Source organism: Alligator mississippiensis, chromosome 15, assembly GCF_030867095.1.
Source record: "Alligator mississippiensis isolate rAllMis1 chromosome 15, rAllMis1, whole genome shotgun sequence".
Classification (NCBI taxonomy): domain Eukaryota; kingdom Metazoa; phylum Chordata; order Crocodylia; family Alligatoridae; genus Alligator; species Alligator mississippiensis.
This window is the reverse complement of record NC_081838.1, coordinates 3,077,532-3,101,339: the sequence shown is the minus strand read 5'-3', so window position 1 is coordinate 3,101,339 and position 23,808 is coordinate 3,077,532. Positions and strand designations below refer to the sequence as shown.

General features: G+C 51.4%; 1 protein-coding gene across 2 annotated transcripts in view; it reads left to right on the top strand.

The window, feature by feature from the left end:
- LOC102565224 (neuroblast differentiation-associated protein AHNAK) overlaps positions 1 to 19,269 on the top strand; it is a 28,398-nt gene extending 9,129 nt beyond the window's left edge. For both annotated transcript variants that reach the window (XM_059718368.1, XM_059718369.1), the window contains exon 5: positions 338 to 19,269. In XM_059718368.1, the coding sequence (XP_059574351.1) occupies positions 338 to 18,391 (18,054 nt within the window). In that variant the 3' untranslated portion in view covers positions 18,392 to 19,269. The remainder of the gene's footprint in view (positions 1 to 337) is intronic.
- The last annotated feature ends 4,539 nt before the right edge of the window (positions 19,270 to 23,808 follow it).

Below are 23,808 nucleotides of genomic sequence, written 5' to 3'. Positions count from 1 at the left end.
CCTGGCCTGAGACCGCTAGCCACCCGCCACGGCCAGAAAGCAGCTGGCAGGGCTGAGCCAGGCTGGGCAGAGACCCTGGGAACGGAGCTGAGTTAGCATTTCTGAGAGGCAAACTTGGCCGGCAGCTCTAGGCATCTCTGGCAAAGGCTGGCGGGGCCGTTGCTGCACGGAGATGCCCCTAGAAGCGAGCCGTGGCCAGCACGTGGCACGGCATGGATTCAGTGCAGTGCACAGAGCCCTCTTTCCCCTCCGAGCTGCAGTCACCAGGAGAAAGGAAAGGCAGAGGTTAGGGTTCGGATTAGGACCCCTGGTGCTAATAAATGCCTTTCATTCCTAGAGTGGAGACGACGAGGAATACCAACGGATTTACACCACGAAAATCAAGCCACGGCTGAAGTCGGAGGATGCAGCAGAGGCTGAGAAGGCCGGGACGCAAAGCAGGACCATCACCGTCACCAAGAAGGTCACGGCGTACACTGTGGATGTCACGGGGCCCGAAGGAGCCAAGGACATCGATGTCACAAGCCCGGAGTTTAAAATCAAGATGCCGAGGCACGAATTCACCCACGTCACGCGAACTACAGAGTATGAAACGGAGGTGGGGAGGCCCCCGGTCAAAATCCCAGCTGTGGACTTGCATGGGAGGACGGTCCAAGCCACAGACCTCAGCGCGGGCGTCCGAAGGGGCGCTCCTGGCATCTCCTGCTCCAGACCAACGGTGGAGGTGTCTGCCGGGAAGCTGGATGTGGGTGCCCCCGGCAGCCATGTGGGAAGACCTGACATCAGCATATCAGGACCCCGCGTCACAGGCGCGCAGCTGAGAACTCACACGGGCTTTCACGGCCCAGACAGCCACGCTCCGGGGACGGAAGCAGGAAAATCAGTGACGGTGGAAGTCCCCGGGTTTCACGTCTCTGGCGCCAGGTTCCCGGCCTCTGAGGTCCGCTCCCCTGGGATGGATGGGAAAGACCCCGCGGGACCCCTAGATGCAGGGTTTCACGTGAGGGGCGGTCAAACAGGAGTTTCTGGCATTGATATTAAAGCACAAGCCCCGGGAGCCAAATTCCCACAGGTTGATGTCTCTGGTCCCAAGGCTGATCTATTGTTCCCCAAAACGAAGGGCTTCGGAGTTGATATTTCTGGCCCTCAGATCCGGGGGGATCTTGAACCTCCTCGGGTGGACGTTTCTGTTCCAGGAATCAAAGGTGCTGGGCAAGACCTCACGGGCCCGAGTATTAATGTTGAGAGCACTGGAAAAATAAACATGCCTGCCATGAAGATGCCCAAGTTTGGATTTGCGGTTTCAGGCCCCGGTCTTGACGTCCAAATGCCACAGGCCGGGGCTGATCTGTCTGCGCCAAAGATACAGGCTCCTCAGGTCGATATTGCACCTTCCTCTGTTCATATTGAAGGTCCCAAATTGACGAGGCCTTCAGTGGAAGGGCCTAAAATATCAGGGCCACAGGTGGACGTGGATCTAAAAGGCCCTGGGCTAAGAGGAACTGTGCAGGTTCCCTCTCCGACACTACGAGGTCCCAGTGTTGATATCAGAGGCCCCGAGGGCGACCTTGCTGCTATTCCAGGGGCTGAAGGAAAAATAAAAATGCCCCAAATGAAATTCCCTAAATTCAGTGCATCGGGCCCGACTGTGGATGTGGCTCTTCCCAAAGGAGGGGTGGCAGTGACAGGACCCAAGGGAGATATTGGCACCCCTGGTCTGCACCTGGAAGGAGAATGGAAAGGTCCTAAACTAACGCAGCCTGAATTCCTTGCTCAGACACCGCAGATCTCCATGTCTGATGTGAACTTGAATCTGAAAGGCCCCAGTCTGCAGGGACGGAAGACAGATATTTCTGGGGGTCTGAAAGGACCTGCTGTGGGCATCAAAGGCCCAAAGTTAGACCTTGAAGCTCCTGCCGTCAGCATCCAGCGTCCAGAAGGTCAGCTCAAAGGGCCTGATGTGTCCCTGCCAGATGTGAATGTGAACCTGAAGGGGCCCAAGGTGAAGGGAGATATGGGTGTTTCCGTCCCCAGGATAACAGGTGACTTCAAAGGGCCTCAGGTTGACATCCAAGGTCCCAAAGTGGGAATAGACGCTCCTGCCATAGATATCAAAGGGCCAGAAGGACACCTGAAAGGCCCCAAATTTAAGGTGCCTGAAATGCATGCCAAGACCCCCCATATATCAATCCCTGACATTGACTTGAACCTGAAAGGCCCTAAACTGAAGGGGGATGTGGATGTTTCTGTTCCAAAGATAGAGGGTGACCTGAAAGCCCCTGGCATCGATGTCAAGGGCCCAAAGGTTGACATTGATGTCCCAGATGTGGACATTCATGGCCCAGAGGGCAGATTGAAGATGCCTAAAATGAAGATGCCTAAGTTTGGTGTGCCAGGCCTGAAAGGGGAAGGCCCTGACATGGACATAACACTGCCAAAAGGGGAGGTGGAGATTTCTGGTCCAAAGGTTGACATTGCTGCTCCCAGCTTGGACATCAAAGGCCCAGAAGGAAAACTGAAAGGTCCCAAAATTACGATGCCGGAAATGCACGTCAAAGCACCAAAGATCTCCATGCCTGACGTTGATCTGGGTTTGAAGGGTCCTAAGGTCAAGGGGGATGTGGATATTTCTGTTCCAAAGATAGAGGGTGACCTGAAAGGCCCCAGCATTGATATCAAGGGCCCAAAGGTTGACATTGATGTCCCAGACATGGACATTCATGGCCCAGAGGGCAAACTGAAGATGCCCAAAATGAAAATGCCCAAGTTTGGGATGCCAGGCCTGAAAGGGGAAGGCCCTGATGTGGAAATTTCTGGTCCAAAGGTCGACCTTGCTGCTCCCAGCGTGGACATTGAAGGCCCAGAAGGAAAAGTGAAAGGCCCCAAGTTTAAGATGCCCGAAATGCATGTCAAGACCCCCCATATATCAATCCCTGACATTGACTTGAACCTGAAAGGCCCTAAACTGAAGGGGGATGTGGATGTTTCTGTACCAAAGATAAAGGGTGACCTGAAAGCCCCTGGCATCGATGTCAAAGGCCCAAAGGTCGATATTGATGCCCCAGACGTAGACATGCATGGCCCAGAGGGCAAACTGAAGATGCCCCAAATGAAGATGCCCAAGTTTGGGATGCCAGGCCTGAAAGGGAAGGGCCCTGATGTGGACATAACACTGCCAAAAGGGGAGGTGGAGATTTCTGGTCCGAAGGTTGACCTTGCTGCTCCCAGCGTGGACATTGAAGGTCCAGAAGGAAAACTGAAAGGCCCCAAGTTTAAGATGCCAGAAATGCACATCAAGGCACCAAAGATCTCCATGCCTGATGTTGATCTGGGTTTGAAGGGTCCGAAGGTCAAGGGGGATGTGGATATTTCTGTTCCAAAGGTTGAAGGTGACCTGAAAGCCCCCAGTGTTGATATCAAGGGCCCAAATGTTGACATTGATGTCCCAGACATGGACATTCATGGCCCAGAGGGCAAACTGAAGATGCCCAAAATGAAGATGCCCAAGTTTGGGATGCCAGGCCTGAAAGGGGAGGGCCCTGATGTGGAAATTTCTGGTCCAAAGGTCGACCTTGCTGCTCCCAGCGTGGACATTGAAGGCCCAGAAGGAAAAGTGAAAGGCCCCAAGTTTAAGATGCCCGAAATGCATGCCAAGACCCCCCATATATCAATCCCTGACATTGACTTGAACCTGAAAGGCCCTAAACTGAAGGGGGATGTGGACGTTTCTGTTCCAAAGATAAAGGGTGACCTGAAAGCCCCTAGCATTGATGTCAAAGGTCCAAAGGTTGACATTGATGTCCCAGATGTGGACATTCATGGCCCAGAGGGCAGATTGAAGATGCCGAAAATGAAGATGCCTAAGTTTGGCGTGCCAGGCCTGAAAGGAGAGGGCCCTGATGTGGACATAACACTGCCAAAAGGGGAGGTGGAGATTTCTGGTCCAAAGGTCGACATTGCTGCTCCCAGCTTGGACATCAAAGGTCCAGAAGGAAAACTGAAAGGTCCCAAAATTACGATGCCAGAAATGCACGTCAAGGCACCAAAGGTCTCTATGCCCGATGTTGATTTGGGTTTGAAGGGTCCCAAGATCAAGGGAGATGTGGATATTTCTGTTCCAAAGGTTGAAGGTGACCTGAAAGGCCCCAGCATTGATATCAAGGGCCCGAAGGTTGACATTGATGTCCCAGACATGGACATTCATGGCCCAGAGGGCAAACTGAAGATGCCCAAAATGAAGATGCCCAAGTTTGGGATGCCAGGCCTGAAAGGGGAGGGCCCTGATGTGGAAATTTCTGGTCCAAAGGTCGACTTTGTTGCTCCCAGCGTGGACATTGAAGGCCCAGAGGGAAAAGTGAAAGGCCCCAAGTTTAAGATGCCTGAAATGCATGCCAAGACCCCCCATATATCAATCCCTGACATTGACTTGAACCTGAAAGGCCCTAAACTGAAGGGGGATGTGGATGTTTCTGTTCCAAAGATAGAGGGTGACCTGAAAGCCCCTGGCATCGATGTCAAGGGCCCAAAGGTTGACATTGATGTCCCAGATGTGGACATTCATGGCCCAGAGGGCAGATTGAAGATGCCCAAGCTGAAGATGCCCAAGTTTGGGGTGCCAGGCCTGAAAGGAGAGGGCCCTGATGTGGACATAACACTGCCAAAAGGGGAGGTGGAGATTTCTGGTCCGAAGGTCGACATTGCTGCTCCCAGCTTGGACATCGAAGGCCCAGAAGGAAAACTGAAAGGCCCCAAGTTTAAGATGCCTGAGTTAAATATCCAGGCCCCCAAAATCTCCATGCCAGATGCAGACCTTAGTTTGAAGGCACCTAAACTGAAGGGAAATGTGGATACTTCTGGTCTGAAGATGGAAGGTGATTTCAGAGGGCCCCAAGTGGATGTGGATGTCCCTGATGTGGATTTGGAGTGTCCAGAAGGCAAAGTAAAGGGCTCTAAATTTAAAATGCCCAAACTAAATATTAAGGCCCCTAAGATCTCTATGCCAGATGTGGACTTGAATCTGAAAGGACCTAAAGCAAGAGGAGGGATGGATGTTACTGTCCCAAAGATAGAAGGTGATTTGAAAGGACCTGAAATTGATATCAAGGGTCCAAAACTGGATGTGGAAGCACCTGACATGGACCTGGAGTGCCCTGAAGGAAAACTGAGAGGTCCGAAATTTAAGATGCCTGAAATGCATATCAAAGCCCCCAAAATCTCCATGCCAGATGTCGACCTGAATCTGAAAGCCCCAAAATTAAAAGGTGAGGTTGATATCTCTGCTCCTAAACTGGAAGGAGATTTGAAAGGGCCTGATATTGACATCAGGGGCCCCAAAGTAGACATAGATGCCCCAGAAATGGATATTCATGGCCCAGAAGGTAAATTCAAAATGCCCAAATTCAAAATGCCCAAAATTGGGATGCCTGGTTTCAAAGGAGAGGGACCTGATGTGGATGTGAAGCTTCCAAAAGGGGAGGTGGACGTCTCTGGTCCCAAGATAGACATTGGTGCCCCAGAGTTGGACATTGAAGGCCCAGAAGGAAAACTGCGAGGCCCCAAATTTAAGATGCCTGAGATGCACATCAAGGCTCCAAAAATCTCTATGCCAGACATTGACTTAAACCTGAAAGGGCCCAAGCTGAAGGGGGACGTGGACGTTTCTGTCCCAAAAATAGAAGGTGACCTGAAGGGTCCCAGCATGGAGCTTCAGGGCCCCAAAGTGGACATTGACGCGCCAGATGTGGACATTCGTGGACCAGAGGGTAAATTCAAAATGCCTAAGTTCAAAATGCCCAAGTTTGGGATGCCTGGGTTCAAGGGGGAGGGGCCAGATGTGGATGTAAGTCTTCCGAAAGGGGAGGTGGATATTTCTGGGCCCAAGGTAGAGGTTGATGCCCCAGATGTGAACATCGAAGGTCCAGAGGGAAAAGTAAAAGGCCCCAAATTTAAGATGCCTGACATGCATTTCAGCGTTCCTAAAATCTCTATGCCAGATATAGATTTAAACTTGAAGGGACCTAAAGTGAAGGGGGACATGGATGTTACTGTCCCCAAAATAGAAGGTGACTTGAAAGGACCTGATGTGGACATTAAGGGTCCAAAATTGGACGTGGATGCTCCAGACCTTGAGATTGAAGGTCCTGAAGGGAAATGGAAAGGACCCAAATTCAAGATGCCTGAAATGCATATTAAGGCACCTAAAATTTCTATGCCTGATGTAGACTTTAATTTGAAAGGCCCCAAAATGAAGGGGGATGTGGATGTTTCAGCTCCAAAGATACAAGGGGATTTGAAAGGCCCCAAGGTGGACATAGAGTGCCCTGATGTCGACATTGAGGGTCCTGAGGGAAAACTGAAAGGCCCTAAATTCAAGATGCCTGAAATGCATTTCAAGGCCCCCAAAATCTCCATGCCTGATGTTGATTTGAATTTGAAAGGTCCTAAATGGAAAGGGGGTGTGGATGTTTCCGCTCCCAAGTTAGAAGGGGATTTGAAAGCACCAGATATAGACATCAAGGGCCCCAAAGTAGATGTTGATATCCCTGATGTCGACATTGAGGGTCCGGAAGGAAAACTGAAAGGCCCCAAATTCAAGATGCCTGAAATGCATTTCAAAGCCCCTAAAATCTCAATGCCTGACTTTGACCTGAACCTGAAAGGGCCTAAAGTGAAGGGGGATGTGGATGTTTCTGTGCCCAAAGTGGAGGGAGACCTGAAGGGCCCAGAGGTGGATATCAAAGGCCCCAAACTGGACATTGATGTCCCTGATGTGGACCTGGAAGGCCCAGAAGGAAAGCTGAGGGGCCCCAAATTCAAGATGCCTGAGATGCATTTCAAGGCCCCCAAAATCTCCATGCCAGATGTCGATTTGAATTTGAAAGGTCCAAAAGTGAAGGGGGGTGTGGATGTTTCTGCTCCCAAACTGGAAGGTGATTTGAAGGGTCCTGATGTCGATATCAGAGGCCCCAAAGTGGACATAGGGGTCCCAGACGTGGACATTGAAGGCCCAGAGGGGAAACTGAAAGGTCCCAAATTCAAGATGCCCGAGATGCACTTCAAAGCCCCCAAAATCTCGATGCCTGACTTTGACCTGAACCTGAAAGGGCCGAAAGTGAAGGGGGATGTGGATGTTTCTGTGCCCAAAGTGGAGGGAGACCTGAAGGGGCCAGAGGTGGATATCAAAGGCCCCAAACTGGACATTGATGTCCCTGATGTGGACTTGGAAGGCCCAGAAGGAAAGCTGAGGGGCCCCAAATTCAAGATGCCTGAGATGCATTTCAAGGCCCCCAAAATCTCCATGCCCGATGTTGATTTGAATTTGAAAGGTCCAAAACTGAAGGGGGATGTGGATGTGTCTGCTCCAAAGCTGGAGGGTGACTTGAAGGGTCCTGAGATTGACATCAGGGGCCCCAAAGTGGACATTGATGCCCCAGACGTGGATATTCATGGTCCAGAGGGGAAATTCAAGATGCCCAAGTTTAAGATGCCCAAATTTGGGATGCCTGGGTTCAAAGGGGAGGGTCCAGATGTGGATGTAAGCCTCCCGAAAGGGGAGGTGGATATTTCTGGTCCCAAAGTAGATATTGGGGGTCCCGATTTGGATATTGAAGGGCCTGATGGAAAGCTCCGAGGTCCCAAATTTAAGATGCCTGAGATGCACATCAAGGCCCCCAAAATCTCCATGCCTGACATTGATTTGAATTTGAAAGGTCCTAAAGTGAAGGGGGGTGTGGATGTCTCTGCTCCCAAACTGGAAGGTGATTTGAAAGGCCCAGATGTGGACATCAAAGGCCCCAAAGTGGACATAGAGTGCCCTGATGTTGACATTGAGGGTCCGGAGGGAAAACTGAAAGGCCCCAAATTCAAGATGCCCGAGATGCATTTCAAAGCCCCCAAAATCTCGATGCCTGACTTTGACCTGAATCTGAAAGGGCCTAAAGTGAAGGGAGACATGGATGTTTCTGTGCCCAAAGTGGAGGGAGACCTGAAGGGGCCGGAGGTGGATATCAAAGGCCCCAAACTGGACATTGATGTCCCTGATGTGGACTTGGAAGGCCCAGAGGGAAAGCTGAGGGGCCCCAAATTCAAGATGCCTGAGATGCATTTCAAGGCCCCCAAAATCTCCATGCCCGATGTTGATTTTAATTTGAGAGGTCCAAAACTGAAGGGGGATGTGGATGTGTCTGCTCCAAAGCTGGAGGGTGACTTGAAGGGTCCTGAGATTGACATCAAGGGCCCGAAGGTTGACATTGATGCCCCAGACGTGGATATTCATGGTCCAGAGGGGAAATTCAAGATGCCCAAGTTTAAGATGCCCAAATTTGGGATGCCTGGGTTCAAAGGGGAAGGTCCAGATGTGGATGTAAGCCTCCCGAAAGCTGACATTGATATTTCTGGTCCCAAAGTAGACATTGAGGGTCCCGATTTGGATATTGAAGGCCCGGAGGAAAAGCTCCGAGGTCCCAAATTTAAGATGCCTGAAATGCATATCAAGGCCCCCAAAATCTCCATGCCTGACATTGATTTGAATTTGAAGGGCCCTAAACTGAAGGGAGATGTGGATGTCTCAGCTCCAAAGATGGAGGGCGACTTGAAGGGGCCTGATTTTGACATCAGAGGCCCCAAAGTTGACATTGATGCCCCAGACGTGGATATTCATGGTCCAGAGGGGAGATTCAAGATGCCCAAGTTTAAGATGCCCAAATTTGGGATGCCTGGGTTCAAAGGGGAGGGGCCAGATGTGGATGTAAGCCTCCCGAAAGCTGACATTGATATTTCTGGTCCCAAAGTAGACATTGAGGGTCCCGATTTGGATATTGAAGGGCCGGAAGGGAAACTGAAAGGTCCCAAATTTAAGATGCCCGAGATGCACATTAAGGCTCCCAAAATCTCCATGCCTGATGTTGATTTGAATTTGAAAGGCCCTAAACTGAAGGGAGATGTGGATGTTTCTGTTCCAAAGCTGGGGGGTGATTTGAAGGGTCCTGATATTGAAATTAAGGGCCCCAAAATTGACATTGATGCTCCTGATGTGGATATTCATGGTCCAGAGGGGAAATTCAAAATGCCCAAATTCAAAATGCCCAAATTTGGGATGCCTGGGCTGAAAGGGGAGGGGCCAGACTTGGATGTAAGCCTCCCAAAAGGGGATATTGATATTTCCGGTCCCAAAGTAGACATTGAGGGTCCTGATTTGGATATTGAAGGCCCTGAGGGAAAGCTCCGAGGTCCCAAATTTAAGATGCCTGAAATGCACATGAAGACCCCCAAAATCTCCATGCCTGACATTGATTTAAATTTGAAAGGTCCAAAACTGAAGGGAGATGTGGATGTTTCTGTTCCAAAGCTGGGGGGTGATTTGAAGGGTCCTGATATTGATATTAAGGGCCCCAAAATTGACATTGATGCTCCTGATGTGGATATTCATGGCCCAGAGGGGAAATTCAAAATGCCCAAATTCAAAATGCCCAAATTTGGGATGCCTGGGCTGAAAGGGGAGGGGCCAGACTTGGATGTAAGCCTCCCAAAAGGGGATATTGATATTTCCGGTCCCAAAGTAGACATTGAGGGTCCCGATTTGGATATTGAAGGCCCTGAGGGAAAGCTCCGAGGTCCCAAATTTAAGATGCCTGAAATGCATATCAAGACACCAAAGATCTCCATGCCCGATGTTGATTTTAATTTGAGAGGTCCAAAACTGAAGGGGGATGTGGATCTGGCTGTTCCAAAGCTGGAGGGTGACTTGAAGGGTCCTGAGATTGACATCAAGGGCCCCAAAGTTGACATTGATGCTCCAGATTTGGATATTCATGGTCCAGAAAGTAAATTCAAGATGCCCAAGTTTAAGATGCCCAAGTTTGGGATGCCTGGGCTCAAAGCAGAGGGACCGGATGTGGATGTAAGCCTCCCGAAAGCTGACATTGATATTTCTGGTCCCAAAGTAGATATTGAGGGTCCCGATTTGGATATTGAAGGCCCGGAGGGAAAGCTCCGAGGTCCCAAATTTAAGATGCCTGAAATGCATATCAAGGCCCCCAAAATCTCCATGCCTGACATTGATTTGAATTTGAAGGGCCCTAAACTGAAAGGAGATGTGGATGTCTCAGCTCCAAAGATAGAGGGCGACTTGAAGGGGCCTGATTTTGACATCAGAGGCCCCAAAGTTGACATTGATGCCCCAGACGTGGATATTCATGGTCCAGAGGGGAGATTCAAGATGCCCAAGTTTAAGATGCCCAAATTTGGGATGCCTGGGTTCAAAGGGGAGGGGCCAGATGTGGATGTAAGCCTCCCGAAAGCTGACATTGATATTTCTGGTCCCAAAGTAGACATTGAGGGTCCCGATTTGGATATTGAAGGCCCAGAGGGAAAGCTCCGAGGTCCCAAATTTAAGATGCCTGAAATGCATATCAAGGCCCCCAAAATCTCCATGCCTGACATTGATTTGAATTTGAAGGGCCCTAAACTGAAGGGAGATGTGGATGTCTCAGCTCCAAAGATAGAGGGCGACTTGAAGGGGCCTGATTTTGACATCAGAGGCCCCAAAGTTGACATTGATGCCCCAGACGTGGATATTCATGGTCCAGAGGGGAGATTCAAGATGCCCAAGTTTAAGATGCCCAAATTTGGGATGCCTGGGTTCAAAGGGGAGGGGCCAGATGTGGATGTAAGCCTCCCGAAAGCTGACATTGATATTTCTGGTCCCAAAGTAGACATTGAGGGTCCCGATTTGGATATTGAAGGGCCAGAAGGGAAACTGAAAGGCCCCAAATTTAAGATGCCCGAGATGCACATTAAGGCTCCCAAAATCTCCATGCCTGATGTTGATTTGAATTTGAAAGGCCCTAAACTGAAGGGAGATGTGGATGTTTCACTTCCCAAACTGGAGGGAGATTTGAAAGGGCCTGATATTGACATCAAGGGCCCCAAAGTTGACATTGATACTCCGGATGTGGATATTCATGGCCCTGAGGGGAAATTCAAAATGCCTAAGTTTAAGATGCCAAAGTTTGGGATGCCTGGGTTCAAAGGGGAAGGACCAGACATTGATGTAAACCTTCCAACAGCAGAAGTGGATATTTCTGGGCCTAAGGTAGATATTGATGCTCCTGAATTGGACCTTGAAGGTCCAGAAGGCAAGCTCCGAGGTCCCAAATTCAAGATGCCCGAGATGCATTTCAAAGCCCCTAAAATCTCAATGCCTGACTTTGACCTGAATCTGAAAGGGCCTAAAGTGAAGGGAGACATGGATGTTTCTTTGCCCAAAGTGGAGGGAGATCTGAAAGGGCCGGAGGTGGATATCAAAGGCCCCAAACTGGACATTGATGTCCCTGATGTGGACCTGGAAGGCCCAGAGGGAAAGCTGAAGGGTCCCAAATTCAAGATGCCAGAAATGCACATCAAGGCCCCTAAAATTTCCATGCCCGATGTCGATTTCAATCTGAAAGGCCCGAAACTAAAAGGAGATCTGGATGTGTCTGTTCCAAAGATACAGGGTGACCTGAAGGGGCCTGAGATTGATTTAGAAGGACCCAAACTGGACATTGATGCCCCAGACATGGATATACAGGGCCCAGAAGGGAAATTTAAAATGCCCAAGTTCAAGATGCCCAAATTTGGGATGCCTGGGTTCAAAGGAGAAGGGCCAGACATGGACATAAACCTCCCAAAAGGGGAGGTTGACATTTCAGGTCCCAAAGTTGACATTGAAGGTCCTGATTTGGAAATTGAAGGCCCCGAAGGAAAGCTCAAAGGTCCCAAGTTCAAGATGCCTGAGATGCACATCAAGGCCCAAAAGATCTCCATGCCTGATGCTGATTTGAATTTGAAGGGGCCGAAGTTGAAGGGAGACATGGATGTTTCTGTTCCAAAAATAGAGGGTGAGCTGAAGGGTCCAGAGTTTGACATCAAAGGCCCCAGAATTGATATTGATACTCCCGACGTGGATCTTCACGGCCCTGAAGGTAAACTCAAAATGCCCAAATTCAAAATGCCCAAATTTGGGATGCCTGGGTTCAAAGGAGAAGGAGATGTGGATGTAAGCCTCCCGAAAGGGGAGATTGACATTTCAGGTCCCAAGGTGGACCTTGAAGGTCCTCATTTGGACATTGAAGGGCCAGAAGGGAAGTTGAAGGGTCCCAAATTTAAGAAACCTGAAATGCATTTTAATGTGCCTAAAATCTCCATGCCTGATATTGACTTGAATTTGAAAGGACCCAAAATGAAGGGTGATGTTGATGTTTCTCTTCCTAAATTGGAAGGTGATTTGAAAGGTCCTAACATTGAAGTCAAAGGACCAGAGATCGATCTTGAGACACCAAAACTTGAAATAGAAGGGAAACCTAAAAAGTCAAGATTTAAGCTTCCTAAATTCAGTTTCTCTGGCCCTAAAGTTCAAACTCCGGACGTGGATATGAAGGTAAAGAAACCGGATATTGATGTGTCCGGTCCAAAGGTGGACGTTAGTGCTCCTGATGTTGACATTCACGCAAAATCCAAAGGATCTAAATTCAAAATGCCTTTTCTGAGTATTTCATCCCCTAAAATGTCCATGCCAGATGTGGAATTAAATCTGAAGGGGCCTAAACTGAAAGGAGACTTGGATGTTTCTAGCCCAAAGCTGGAAGGGGAACTGAAGTGCCCTGAAGTTGATATCAAAGGTCCCAAACTGGACATTGATGCACCAGATGTTGATATTCATGGGCCTGAAGGAAAACTCAAAATGCCCAAATTAAAAATGCCCAAATTTGGCATGTCTGGCTTCAAAGGGGAGGCAGATGTGGATGTGAAACTTCCCAAGGCGGATGTCGACATTTCAGGTCCTAAGGTAGACATTGAAGCCCCCGACTTGAACGTCGAAGGGCCAGAGGGAAAACTGAAAGGGCCCAAATTCAAGATGCCTGACATGCACATTGGTGTTCCTAAAATCTCCATGCCAGATATTGACTTGAATTTGAAAGGTCCTAAGTTGAAGGGAGATGTGGATGTGTCTGCTCCTAAGATAGAAGGTGGTTTGAAGGGGCCAGAAGTGGATATCAAAGGCCCAAAGCTGGACATAGATGCCCCTGATTTGAATATTGAAGGACCAGAGGGAAAACTGAAAGGCCCAAAATTTAAGATGCCAGAGATGAATATCAAGGCACCAAAAATCTCCATGCCTGACTTCGATCTCAATTTGAAAGGTCCCAAGCTGAAAGGGGATGTGGATCTGGACTTGTCCGTTCCAAAGGTAGAAGGTGACTTGAAGGGACCAGAGTTTGATATAAAGGGCCCCAAAGTGGACATAGAAGCTCCAGGACTTGATATCGAAGGTCCTGAAGGAAAATGGAAAAGTCCAAAATTTAAGATGCCTGAAATGAACATCAAGGCCCCCAAAATCTCCATGCCTGACTTTGACTTAAATCTGAAGGGCCCTAAACTGAAGGGAGACATGGATGTTTCTGCTCCTAAGCTGGAAGGGGATTTAAAAGGTCCTGAAATTGATATCAAAGGCCCCAAATTGGACATCGATGCCCCAGACGTTGACATTCACGGCCCTGCAGGAAAACTGAAAATGCCCAAAATGAAGATGCCTAAGTTCGGCATGCCTGGGTTCAAAGGGGAAGGCCCCGATGTGGACGTCAGTCTTCCGAAGGGAGAGTTTGAGATCTCGGGCCCTAAGGTAGATATTGATGCCCCAGATTTGAGTCTTGAAGGACCAGAAGGGAAGCTGAAAGGCCCCAAATTCAAGATGCCTGAAATGCATATCAAAGCTCCCAAAATCTCCATGCCTGACTTGGATTTGAATTTGAAAGGTCCTAAACTCAAGGGTGACTTGGACGTTTCAGCTCCTAAGATACAAGGGGATTTGAAAGGCCCAGATGTGGACATCAAAGGCCCCAAAGTGGACATAGAGTGCCCTGATGTCGACATTGAGGGTCCGGAAGGAAAACTGAAAGGCCCCAAATTCAAGATGCCCGAGATGCATTTCAAAGCCCCCAAAATCTCGATGCCTGACTTTGACCTGAACCTGAAAGGGCCTAAAGTGAAGGGAGACATGGATGTTTCTGTGCCCAAAGTGGAGGGAGACCTGAAGGGCCCGGAGGTGGACATCAAGGGCCCCAAACTGGACATTGATGTCCCTGATGTGGACTTGGAAGGCCCAGAAGGAAAGCTGAGGGGCCCCAAATTCAAGATGCCCGAGATGCATTTCAAAGCCCCCAAAATCTCGATGCCTGACTTTGACCTGAACCTGAAAGGGCCGAAAGTGAAGGGGGATGTGGATGTTTCTATGCCCAAAGTGGAGGGAGACCTGAAGGGGCCGGAGGTGGATATCAAGGGCCCCAAACTGGACATTGATGTCCCTGATGTGGACTTGGAAGGCCCAGAGGGAAAGCTGAGGGGCCCCAAATTCAAGATGCCTGAGATGCATTTCAAGGCCCCCAAAATCTCCATGCCCGATGTTGATTTGAATTTGAAAGGTCCAAAACTGAAGGGGGATGTGGATGTGTCTGCTCCAAAGCTGGAGGGTGACTTGAAGGGTCCTGAGATTGACATCAAGGGCCCGAAGGTTGACATTGATGCCCCAGACGTGGATATCCATGGTCCAGAGGGGAAATTCAAAATGCCCAAGTTTAAGATGCCCAAGTTTGGGATGCCTGGGTTCAAAGGGGAAGGTCCAGATGTGGATGTAAGCCTCCCGAAAGCTGACATTGATATTTCTGGTCCCAAAGTAGACATTGAGGGTCCCGATTTGGATATTGAAGGCCCGGAGGGAAAGCTCCGAGGTCCCAAATTTAAGATGCCTGAAATGCATATCAAGGCCCCCAAAATCTCCATGCCTGACATTGATTTGAATTTGAAGGGCCCTAAACTGAAGGGAGATGTGGATGTCTCAGCTCCAAAGATGGAGGGCGACTTGAAGGGGCCTGATTTTGACATCAGAGGCCCCAAAGTTGACATTGATGCCCCAGACGTGGATATTCATGGTCCAGAGGGGAGATTCAAGATGCCCAAGTTTAAGATGCCCAAATTTGGGATGCCTGGGTTCAAAGGGGAGGGGCCAGATGTGGATGTAAGCCTCCCGAAAGCTGACATTGATATTTCTGGTCCCAAAGTAGACATTGAGGGTCCTGATTTGGATATTGAAGGGCCGGAAGGGAAACTGAAAGGCCCCAAATTTAAGATGCCCGAGATGCACATTAAGGCTCCCAAAATCTCCATGCCTGATTTTGACTTGAATTTGAAAGGCCCTAAATTGAAAGGGGATGTTGACATTTCTGTTCCAAAGGTTGAAGGGGATTTGAAAGGCCCCGACATTGACTTTAAAGGCCCCAAATTGGACATTGATGCTCCCAGCATTGACATAGAAGGGCCAGAAGGGAAACTGAAAGGTCCCAAATTTAAGATGCCTGAAATGCATGTCAAGGCCCCCAAAATGTCGATGCCTGACATCGACTTAAATCTGAAGGGCCCTAAACTGAAGGGAGACATGGATGTTTCTGCTCCTAAGTTGGAAGGGGATTTGAAAGGGCCTGAAATTGATATCAAAGGCCCCAAATTGGACATCGATGCCCCAGACATTGACATTCATGGCCCTGCAGGAAAACTGAAAATGCCCAAAATGAAGATGCCTAAGTTCGGCATGCCTGGGTTCAAAGGGGAAGGCCCCGATGTGGACGTCAGTCTTCCGAAGGGAGAGTTTGAGATCTCGGGCCCTAAGGTAGACATCGATGCCCCAGATTTGAGTCTTGAAGGGCCAGAAGGCAAGCTGAAAGGGCCCAAATTCAAGAAGCCCGAGATGCATGTCAGTGTTCCCAAGATCTCCATGCCAGAAATTGACTTGAATTTAAAAGGCCATAAGATGAAAGGAGAATTTGATGCGTCTGTTCCAAAGATCGAAGGGAATTTGAAAGGTCCTGATGTTGATATTAGAGGCCCAGAGTTTGGTCTGAAGGGTCCTGATCTCGACATTGAATGTCCAGATGTGAATCTTGAGAGTCCAGAGGCAAATGTCAAACTTCCCAAGTTTAAGAAACCAAAATTTGGGTTTGGATTAAGGAGTCCTAAAGCAGAAGTGAAACCTCCAGCGGCAGAGATTGACCTCCCAGAAGGTGATCTGAATGTGGAGTCTCCCGACATTAGCATTTCGGCAAAAGGAAAGAAAAGCAAATTCAAAATGCCTAAGCTTCATATGAGTGGCCCGAAGGTGAAAGGAAAGAAGGGTGGGTTTGATGTGAGCGTTCCCAGCGGTGAGCTCGACTTGAAATCTCCTGACGTCGACGTGAATGTCACTAGTCCAGATGTAGCCATCAAAGGCGATGTGAATGTCAAAGCTCCTAAAGGGAAGAAACCTGTGTTTGGAAAATTTCCCTTTCCAGACGTCGAGTTTGACATCCGGTCATCCAAGTTCAAAGGCGACGTTTCTGCAACGGTCCCCAAAATAGAAGGGGAGCTTAAAACCCCAGGTTTGGATGTGGCAGCCCCCAGCCTCAGTGGAAAGCTCCCTGATGTTAGCCTGGATGTCTCAGCACCAGGCATCGAAGGAAGCATGAACCTTCCTTCGGCTGACTTCAGTGCTGAAGGGGTCAACGCAAAGCTGAAGGGACCCAAGGTGACCATGCCATCGGGAAACCTTTCGATGCCCCAAGTCTCTGGACCTGGTTTTGATGTAAACTTGAAAGGACCAAAAATCAAGGGAGACCTGGATATGTCAGGTGGCATCAGCGGCCCAGCCGTGGGCCTGGATGCCCCAGACGTTGACATTGGAGGGAAGCTTAAAATGCCAAAGTTGAAATCTCCTGCTTTGGAGGGACCTCATGTTGACCTGGGCATGAAAGGAGATATTGGATTTTCAGGTCCGCATATCAGAGGGGGCATGAAAGCCCCAGACATGGATATTAATCTCAGTGCCCCAGACCTTGATATCAAAGGGCCTACAGTGAAAATGCCTTCCGTTGATATTTCTGCACCAGATTTGGATGTAAATTTGAAAGGACCAAAGTTGAAAGGTGATTTTACTGCATCCGGAGACATCAAGTCCCCCCAGGTGTCTGTAGACACCCCAGATGTCAACATAGGAGGTCCAGGAGCTACAATTAAACTTCCTTCCCTTAAACTCCCCCAATTCGGCATCTCCAGCCCTCACGTTGAGGGGTCAGACCTGGGCATGCATATTGAAGGACCACAAATAAGAGGAGACATGAAAGGCTCAGGGATTGGCATGGGGTTGGAGGGGCCGGCAGCAGAATTGAAGGGGCCTACATTCAAAATGCAGCCCTTAAACGGCTCTGGACCTGACCTTGACTTTGACTTGAAAGGACCAAAGCTGAAGGGCGACGTCGGGGTCACTGGAGGTATTAGCGGCCCCAAATTTGGAGTGCAGGCACCAGATGTCAGCCTGAAGGGTGCAGAGGGGAGTATGGGAGGTCTGAGAATGAACCTGCCCACACGTGAGATTTCGGGTTCCTACGATGGGAAAGTTTCCGGAGTGGGGTTTCATGCCGATGCCCCCGATGTCCATGTGAAAGGTCCCGCGTTTGACATGTCCATGCCAAAAGTGTCTGGGCCAGATTTTGATGTCAATTTGAAAGGGCCTAGAATCAAAGGAGGGGTTGGTATTTCTGGACCAAAGGTGGAAGGTGAGCTGAGAGGTCCCACGGTAGGCATCAGAGGCCCCAGCGCAGAGGTGAGCGTCCCCCAGGGCCACGTAGGGAGCGCGTTAGGGAAAGTGTCATTCCCCAAGATGAGAATGCCCAAATTTGCATTTTCAGAGCCTGAGCTGGCGGGGCGGGAAGTGGGGGTGGATGTCGAGTTCCCTCAGGCGGATGCCAGCCTTCACGTGGGTGCTGTAGACGTGGAGTTTGACGACCCAGACATTAAGCTGAAGAAATCCAAAATTAAGATGCCCAAATTCAATTTTTCCAAGCCAAAGGGCAAAGGTGTCAGCGTGGCCTCCCCGGAGGCCTCGGTGTCTGTCTCAGGGCCGAAAGGCGAACTGAAATCCTCCAAGGCGAGTCTGGGCTCGATGGAGGTGGAGCTGGAAGGAGGGGACGCGGCGGCCGCTTCCCCCAAAGGGAAGTTCTCGTTATTTAAAAGCAAGAAGCCGCGCCACCGGTCGTCCTCGTTCAGCGACGAACATTCCTCCCATTCCACCCCCACGGGCACGCTGGAGCTAGAGGCCAGCGCGGGGGGCGAGAAGGGGAAGCAGGGCAAGCTGAAATTCGGGACATTCGGCGGCATCGGGTCGAAAACCAAAGGGTCTTACGAGGTCACTGGAAGTGACGACGAGGCGGGGAAGGGGCAGGCGGGCGGCAAGGCCCGGCTCTCGTCCTCCTCGAGCAACGACAGCGGGACGAAGGTGGGGATACGGCTGCCTTCGATAGAGCTGACGGTGGCGAAGAAGAAGGAGTGACGTGTCTGTGTACATAGGCCTGTATATATCCTCTGTGTGTTTGTATATAAACCCCATCGCTTGGGATACTTTCACGCTCAGCAATAACGGGAGCGATGCCTGGGTGGGAGGCCGGGTTCCACGTAGTGGAAGGGGCTGCAGCAGGAGTGGGGGGCGGACGCACAGCTCTGCCCCCCACGCATTGGAGAGTTTCCTTGTGCTCGAGACTTCAGCGTGCGCCTTCAATGCTGAGAGCTTCAGTTTACTAGCAAGCTATATTTTGATATCGTTTTCCTTTTACTGAATATTTTCAGTGTTGGCTTATGGAAAGAACGTTTCCATTTTAATTACCTTCTGGCTGAAATTTCTATCATGAGAAAAGGATCTAGGAAAAACACTGTAAAATATATAGACACGACGGAGAGGTGTCAGTGTCGCAGCTGATTTGGGGGTCCGAAGTGAAAAGGTTCCTTCTCGCCGTGGCGCTGGCGTCCAACCAAGCTGGTAGCCATATCCACAGATTAATTGGAGAAGACTGAGCTGGGGGTTGCTTATACCTGGTGTTGAAAGTAGAACTTCCTGGTGGAAAGTAGAACTGACCTCTGGAAAACTAACCGCGTGTACGCTGGGGCTGGGTTTCTTGACACCCTCTCAGTCGTCTCTGTATGTTTGTCGCGTTATTTTTTTGTACTATAAGAGAGGACTTTTCTTCGCTGTGGGGCAAGCCATCTGCAGTGGCCACTTTCCTGAGGCTTGTTATCATTTCTCTTAACAAATGTATCCTAAGGGAAGAAAACAAAACAACAACCCCCCCCTCTTTCAGCACTTTAATGGCAAATTAATGGAGAATGTAAGAAGATTGATCTTGTAAAATGCAAATAAACTGTTTATTAACCTCACCCTGCTGGTCTGGAGTGCTTGGGGGCGGTCAAAAGGGCCCCCTCCCATCCCGGTTCCTCCTCCGGGGCAGGCTGGAGAGGTGCCTGCAGGTAGGGCCAAGAGGGGAACAACCCCTAGTGCCTGCAAAACCCAGGAGGAATAAAGGACGGATGCAGCTAGCTCGGGGGGGGGGGACTTAGGGCGGAGATGCAGCCACCTCTGGGGCCTGTTTCATTGTAGTTGGACCTGTTTCTGAGATGCAGCTGGTTCTGGGGTGGAGCAGGTCGGGGGCTGTTATCGGGGGGGCCCACTGTGGCAGGGCTGTTCTTTGGGTGTCTCAGGGGGGCGGGGCAGGAACTCCATAGGGTCCAAAGGGGGGGCTGATTTCTCTCAGGCGTGTGGCCTGCCCTTGGTGGGTGTGGTTAGGCTTGGAGGGGACCCAATAGGGGTGGTGATGGGCGTGGCTTCTGCTAGGTGGGGTAGGGATCTCTACGGACCCAATCCAGGGGGAGGGGTGTGGCCTGTCTCTTGTGGGTGTGGTCTGCCCTATGGGGTGGGTGGTCTTTAGGGGGGCAATCCCAAAGGCAGGTGGGGGATGGTCCTACCTGGGGGTAGGGCCTGTCCCTGGCAGCAGGACTGTCACTGGGGGGGCGGGGGTGCCCTGTCACTACTGCCGCATTGGCTTCCGCCTCTAGCCCTGCCTCCCCAAGCAGCCAATCAGGTGCTGGAGCCACCTGCACCGGTCCCCCTCTGTTTAACGGTGGTGCCAGGAGCCAATGGCAGCGTGGGGTACTTTCCTGCACCTGGGGTCTGCCAGGGAGGAGCCATGTGCCTCGGACACGTGAGTTTATTGGGGCTGGGGGCTGGATTCACGGGTTCCCTTCAGCTCTGGACGGAGGGAGGCAAGAGTGGGGGTGTGGGAGGGCCTGGGGGCCGGGACGCCTGGGTCCTCGGGGTGGGGGGGGCAGTGGGGCATCTCCCCCTGACCCGCCATGATCCAAAGGGAGGGCTGTCAGTGCCTGCTCCTGCACCCCTAGATCTCCGCTGGAGCCCCATCCTGCCCGGGTCAGAGCCCAGCACCCACGCTGCCCCTTGACCTCCAGCTAGGAAGGGCCTGCTGAGGATCCAAGCTGGACCAATCAATGCACAGAGCAGGGAAGGCGGCTCAACAAGCTCCTACAGCGAATCAGAATGAGGAGAGCTTGCACCTGCACCCGCCTCTTCAAGCAGAGACCAATCAGAGGGAAGAACAGCTGTCTCCACCCCCCATGGCCTTCTAACCAATCACCACTTGCCTGTAGGCAGCCAACCGAGACACGAGTTTTCTATCCCTTCCCTGCTGCCCTCCCCAGGCTGCCGGCACCAGCGCCGCCTTCCCCCAGCCACCCGTGGGGGCCCAGTCGAGGTTGGCCTTTCCTGGAAGAGACGAGAACGGGGAACGGGGCTGCGCCTGGGGGTGCGAATGGGGTGCACAAGGCGCGGGGGAAATACCAAACTCAAGGGTCTATAACGAGGGGGTCCAACACCCCCAGGCTGGCCAGGGCTGCAGGTCGGGAACGAGGGGCACAGGCCTGTGGGGCTGCAGGTGAGCCAGGGTGGAGGACCAGCAGTGAGGGGACCAGGTCGGGAGTGAGGGCTACCAGCAGTGCCAGGCCAGGAGGTGCCAGACTTGGCATCTGACTCCAGGTAGCGGCACTGAATTCAGGGACGCTTGAACGAGAGCAGCCCGGTGTCTGCCGAGCGCGGTTCCTGAGCAGTCTGCCTTTCAAGCGTGCGACACAGGACGGCAGGAGCCCTCTGGCTAAGCTTAAACACAGCCCAGTAAGACACCGGACCAGCACGCCCATCTCGGCCTAACCGGAAATGCACCTCATCAGCCAGAAAGACAACACAAAGCCTCGCACCCGTCTTACAGGATCCTGAGGGCAGGGGGTCTCCTGGCAGCCCCGTATTCGGGGCGCCTTTCTGGGGGATCTGTAAGTGGGCTTAAGTGATAAAAAGCAGCTCGCACAGGCCTTATCGTTGCCTGAGTTTTCATAGGCGAACCTGCCCCTCCTCGCCCTCGGATGCATCGGGTACTTTTCACGCCCTGCATGTGTTGCACGCCCCTCCCGACTCTCACGCATGTGGTGTCTCTGGCTCTTGCCTCCTCTTAGGTATTCCAGGCATTTGCCCCTTATAGGTTTCACTTTGAAATGCAAATGTAGCCCCTGCCTCCGTCCCCTCCCCTGCTGGCTCTGGTCATGCACTTAACACCTGCTATGTAGCTTCAGAAGCAGTTGAAGGGCAGGGCCCACACAACGATCCCCTCCTTGATGGCCCTCCTAGAGCAGCCATCACTTCTTTTTAGGCTCGGGTGTGGTAGAGGGCCGAGACCTACAGGTTTCCCGCGCCAGCCACGGCGGGTAGGTTCCTGCAAGTTCCCGCGGCTGGCAAAACCGGCAGGGCTGTGGGAGGGGGGTGAGGGGCACGAGCAGGGCCAGGGGGGATATGGGGGGTATTTTCTGAGTGTACCCCCCACCCCAAAACGTGGGTGCTCAAAACCGTGGTTGGCGAGGTATCCAACTCCACGCCTGGCGTGTTGCAGGCAGCAGCGGGGCAGTTGTTAATTCTTCTTGACGGCGCTCTCCCTACCCTCATCCGCTCTTGCCCCAACCTCATTATGACCGTTGCCATCTTACGGCACGGGGCTGGCATCGGGCGTCGCAGGCTCCACCGTCTCTACACCTAACGGGCGCCAGCGTGAGCAGAGACCGATCGCCGTCGTGGCAGTCTTGTCACCTCAACCCAGTCCTGCCCGGGCCACCAGAAACACCCAGGTGATTACGTGACGCTCCCAGCATAACATTACAAATAGAGCCGCAGACAATGACATTTAAGCCAAGAATGACTCATGTTACTAATATTAACATTTCTACATTAAGAGAACAAGGAAATAAAACTATGTTACTTGCTTTTCTTTCCAGAAGCAAGACCCGTTGCTCATTCATTTGGTGCTATCAGCTTACAGACACATATAAGCAAAGTGCAGTACAAATACTCATCTGGGGCAACAATGCGATGGCCAGAGGGTGAATAATAACGTGAGTAAGTCCCTGGCTGAAGCTGCAATGGGTCGGCCTATCCCACCAGGTGTCTGCGGTACTTTCTTTGATGCTGCCTGCTCTTTTGCTCCATGAGCGTACCCACAACTCTTTCCTCTTTATTATAATTGCAGTCTTCACCGCAGGTACTCACTCGCTGAACCGCTGCTTGGGACAGCCTTCTGGGTCTGTTGAACCGTGCCGGAAACAGCTGGCAGTGGGGGCTTCACCCCTCATTATTTTCCCTCCCAGGAAAAGGAGGAGGTTTGTGTGGGGTGTTTCCATGCGTGGCTACAGTGCCTCTTAGTGCCACCAAAATTAAGGGTCGTGGTTGATCCCAATCCTCGCCTGGTTGGTTGATGACGTTGCAAGGCAGTCGCTATGGCTCTCTGTCCTTTCCACCAGCCCCGAGCTCCGAGCTGCCCTGCAACGTGCAATCTGGTTTATTCCAAAAGCTCGGCAGACACCCGCGAGATTTCTCCAACAAAACGAGAGCCCTGATCCGAATCCATTCATGGGGGGACCCCCACTAGGAGAACACCCGCTCCACCAACACCGTGCCACGGGGGTGGCTGTGTTGTTACAGCTTCGACCCGCTTCGTAGAGCTACCCAGCGTCACCAGGCAGGATTGAGTTCCCCGCGTGGTCTGCTCCACGGACCGCTCGTCGTCTCATGTTCCAGGGGCCCCCTCATGACTCCGGTACTGGGATTACTTGCTGCGCACGGTAAGCAGTTGTCAACGTATCGTGTCCCTTCCTCCCTCAGCCTCGGCCACCATCCCGCTGCCTGCAGGCTTGTTGAGGTTTGGACCATCCCTAAGTGCCCGTGTTCACGTGCCAGAGTGATCGTTTCTAACCTTACTTCTTCAGGCACCATCCACACCGGAGCCGCCGCCTCCCCGTGTTTCTGGGCGAAAGTCTACCCCGATGGCTCTTGCTGAATTTTCCATCCTTTCCGCTGCCCTTTGCTTCCCAAGTCTTACTTCCCTGCTCTGAGCCTGTCGTGCTACCTAATCCACTGCCTCGTGGCTTTTCTCTGGCTGTAAATCAGCTTCTCCGTTCCACTCGGCTTCTTCAGTTCCCTTTTCATAAGCCTTTACTTTACTACCGCGGGGGGCTCAGTCGTTTTCCTTGCGAATTCCCCCCCGTGCAACAATTGGGGTTTCCACCAGCGGACTTCATACCTCTCTCTGGCCACACTGGGAGCCGACCCAAAACAGCTCCCACTACCCAACACCGCTCTTGTTCATCTACCGGAGTATTCTCCGGTGCCACGGCCACAATCTCTGCTGCACTTTCCTTTCACCACCTCCTCGGTTTTAACATCAACTGCAGCATATCCTGTCATATCCCTTTATCATAACAGCTGGGTCTGCCCACAAACCGCCACGGGTTCTTCTTCTGCTTCAGCGAGGGTCAAGTTCCTCTGAATGGAGAACGCCTCTCTGGTTTTGTCTCAGGCAATGGGTATTCGTG